The sequence below is a fragment of the Rutidosis leptorrhynchoides genome, chromosome 8 (genome assembly GCF_046630445.1).
Source record: "Rutidosis leptorrhynchoides isolate AG116_Rl617_1_P2 chromosome 8, CSIRO_AGI_Rlap_v1, whole genome shotgun sequence".
Lineage (NCBI taxonomy): Eukaryota > Viridiplantae > Streptophyta > Magnoliopsida > Asterales > Asteraceae > Rutidosis > Rutidosis leptorrhynchoides.
The window spans coordinates 264528958-264532826 of record NC_092340.1 but is presented as its reverse complement, the minus strand read 5'-3'; the positions used below and the strand labels follow the sequence as shown (position 1 = coordinate 264532826).

General features: G+C 32.0%; 1 protein-coding gene across 1 annotated transcript; it reads right to left on the bottom strand.

The window, feature by feature from the left end:
* Positions 1 to 756: 756 nt before the first annotated feature.
* On the bottom strand, positions 757 to 1679 carry LOC139864190 (zinc finger BED domain-containing protein RICESLEEPER 2-like). The gene is made up of 3 exons (XM_071852775.1): positions 1302 to 1679; positions 911 to 1142; positions 757 to 836 (listed from the first exon to the last, which is right to left on the bottom strand). The coding sequence occupies exons 1-3, from the start codon at positions 1677 to 1679 to the stop codon at positions 757 to 759; spliced, it is 690 nt and encodes a 229-aa protein (XP_071708876.1).
* Positions 1680 to 3869: the final 2190 nt, after the last annotated feature.

Below are 3869 nucleotides of genomic sequence, written 5' to 3'. Positions count from 1 at the left end.
TTTAAGTTCTTTTACTTTCATATATAATATAGTGAAACAGAACAAATGAATAAGAGAGCAGTTTATTAATACAAAGTTAAACAAGGTCAAAGCCAAATATATACATATCTTCTTAGTTTTTCAAAAACCATATACTTGATACCACAAGTGCAAAAGAGTAGAGATATTATATACTTATATGCTTTCAATTCTTCAACTTCAATTTGCATTGTATTTCTTCACAGCGTGCAATTCCAAATAGGTGATCCAACTGTAAAAATAAAAATATATTAATATTTTTACTACAAATAAATATTAATACAACATTACTAATAAAATCACTTTTCAAACCATTGCAAGCAAATTCAAGATGATTCTTGTGATATCACTCGATATGATCAGTTGAAAGATTGAGAAAGCTTTCAAAATCTGAAAATAAGAGACAAAATCATATCCTGTTAGTAAAAGAACAAAGCCAACAAATTACATCTAATTGAAACAACATAGTACAGATCATACCATTTTCAATATCTTCAATATCTTGCAAAGTACCTCGAATATCAATTTTCTCTTTTGAAACTTCACTCTTTAACCAGCTTTGTAAACATATGAGTGCTTGGACTGTTTTTGGAGTAAGACTACTTCTGTAAGAATCCAAAACTCGACCGCCAGTGCTAAACGCCGATTCTGAAGAAACGGTAGATACAGGAATAGCTAGCACATCCTTTGCAACCTGGGATAAAACCTTATACTTTTTCAAATTCATTTCCCACCAACTTACAAGTCAAAATCTCCATCCATACTTTCTCTTTGATCTTTTAAATATTTATCTAATTCAGATTTTCCACCTTCATCGCCTGCTTTCAGAAAAGACTTGTATTTAATAAATGTTTGTCGTGAACTTTGCGCCTCTTATCATCACCATTCTTACCCTTGGTTTTAGTTTTTAGTGGAAGGCTCTTTTCTTTGGCACAATCAGGATCTTGTGCAGAATAATGTTCAAATAGGTTTTTCAAACATTTAGTTACCCTATTTTCCATCTTATTTGACACATCATTTATACCATACATTTCTTCAAAACTCCAATCAACATACTGTTTTTTATAACGAGGATCAAGGACCACCGCAACAAACAACAATGGATTGACTTTCCCCAGTTCACCCTAATACTTATCAAATTTTAGTTTCATATCACAAGCCATTTGACTTAACTTTGGATCATCATCTTCAATGCCACTATTTATGTGACTATAAATAGTGAAAAGATCGTGAAAATACATATTTGAAGTAACATACAATGATCCCGAAAATCATTTGGTGACCACGAAAAATAACTCCAAAAACATCATAAAGTTTTCTGCCTCGTCCCAATCCCGACTACAAGGTGGTCCTATTCTACTTTCATTTTGATTAGCTTTTTCATTTCCTAAGCTTGAATCTACTATAAAGTATCCAAAGTATTGTGAATCATCTTCCATTCTCTCAAATGCCTTCCTATACTTTATAGCCGATTCTAACATTAAAAAAGTAGAGTTCCACCTAGTAGGAACATCTAAGCAAGCACTTCCACCCACACTTATTTTTTCATCTTCAATACATTGCTTAAATTTGTTCAACCTTGACGGTGATGATCTAACATATTTCACTGCATTTCTAATCACTTTAATTGATTTATCATAGTCTTTCAAACCGCTAGTCATAACCAAGTTCAATATGTGAGCACAACATCGCATTTGCAAATGATCACAATTTAATATCCCTTTGCCCTAATTACATATCTTTTTTTTCATGTAAACAAGTGCCACATCATTAGAACTTGCGTTATCCACGGTTATTGTTAAAATCCCTTAAATACCCCAAGCAATCAAACATGCCTCAATCATTTTCCCAATAGTCTCGCCCTTATGATTAGAAATAGTTTCAAAATTTAAAATTCTTTTTTGCAATTTCCAATCATCATCTATATAATGGGCTGTTAAAACCATATAATTGATATTTTGAATTGATGTCCATGCATGCATCTGTTGTAAGACATATCTGTTGTGAAAATCTTTTAAACAAATCTTTTAGTTTTTTCTTTTCTTCCCATACAATGACATAATATCCCTTGCAATTGTGATCCGACCAGGTAACTCAAACTTAGGCTGCAACATGGAACAAAAATTAATAAACCCTTCTTTCTCAACAAACCTAAAGGGAAGTTCATCAATAACTATCATTCTAGCAAGAACTTTACGACACACATCTTTGTTATAGGTAACAGCCTCAAGACTTGCACCACCACTAGCATTCTTCTTGATGATCAAAGTTTTTTGCTTTTTGTCTTTTATATTTTTAGGATAAACTTTACATTTAATTATATGATTTCGTAAAGAAGTAGTACCAATAGTAGAAGGACCGAAAGCATAATCTTCCTTGCAATATCTACACCAAGTTCGTGGGTTATCTTTCGGAACGGGATTTGGGATAATAAAGTGTGACCACACATCAGCCTTGAGTTTCTTCCTTAAGGCGGGGTTATCATCTAACAAAGTAGGATCAGGAGCTTTAGGGATCTCAGCATCATCTTCTATATCAATAAAGTCATCTTTATTTGTCATATTTGATACAAAATCTACAACAATAATAAACACAAAGAACAAGAGGAGGTCAGGAACATCACTATCACTATACAAGAATCTATTCTAAAATCTAATTCTAGAAGCATTGAAAAAGTAACAAATAAATATGCTTTATACTTACAAAATCAACAAAGATGATAAAAGATTGAAGGATGAATCGTTGATCTTGAAGGATGAATCATTGATGAAAGATGATAAAAGAGTAGTGAAGTGATCTTTGAGTGTAAAAGTGGTGTTGTTGATATTGAAGAAAAAGTAGTGAATGTGATCCTTGAGTGTAAAAGTAGTAAAGTAACAGTGAATGTGAAAGACATAGGGATCAGTAAATAAAATGTCTGATCAATATCTAGTGTTTTCTAAATTGATTATTGATAGTAATAATAATGCAATTAGTTAGATTAGGCTCATATGGTTCAAATAATAGCTATTTATACTGTTATTTTGAAAGTATAAAGAATGAAATTATTGTAGCCGGTCCGGTCCGGTTTTAACGGTTAATTTTTTGTTCAAACTGTAGTCGGACCAGATAACCCGGTTTGGACAAAAGTTAAACTGTGAACCGAGATTTAACAACTCAAACCGGCCAAACCAACCCAAATAACCCGGTTTGGCCGGTTTAGCAGGTATAAACGGTTCGATGAACACCCCTAGGGTTTATAGTAAAATATCTGACAGAGAAATCGAGATGGATTATCGCATTAAATCAAAAAGGATCATAATTTCTTTAATTGCCGAAGAAACAAATCCTATATAGATTACAAAGATTTTCTTTAATCCGGAGATCAACCGTGATGAAGTCAAAAGATAAGGCAAATTTCTATTTTCACATCTCACTCTTTTACGATAGCTTCACTCATACGCTTCGAGAAATCGAATTATTTTATCCGTATTTATTAATCATGATAAAACTCTAGGTATCAGCTTACATTCGTCATAATAACATTTTTACTGTTAGTCATGACGACCTCGATCAAATTTCGGGGACGAAATTTCTTTAACGGGTAGGTACTGTGACAACCCGTAAATTTCCGACCAAATTTAAACTTTATCTTTATATTATTCTGACACGATAAGCAAAGCTTGTTAAGTTGAATCTCAAGGATTTTAAACTATGTTCATACATTCATTTAACCTCGACCAAAATCCAATGATTCACGAACCATTATATGAACAGTTATGATTATATATGTATTAGTGTATATATTATAACTTGAAAAAAATTAACAAAGTATTAGATGTATAATACTTTACATGAACGTATTTATTTCA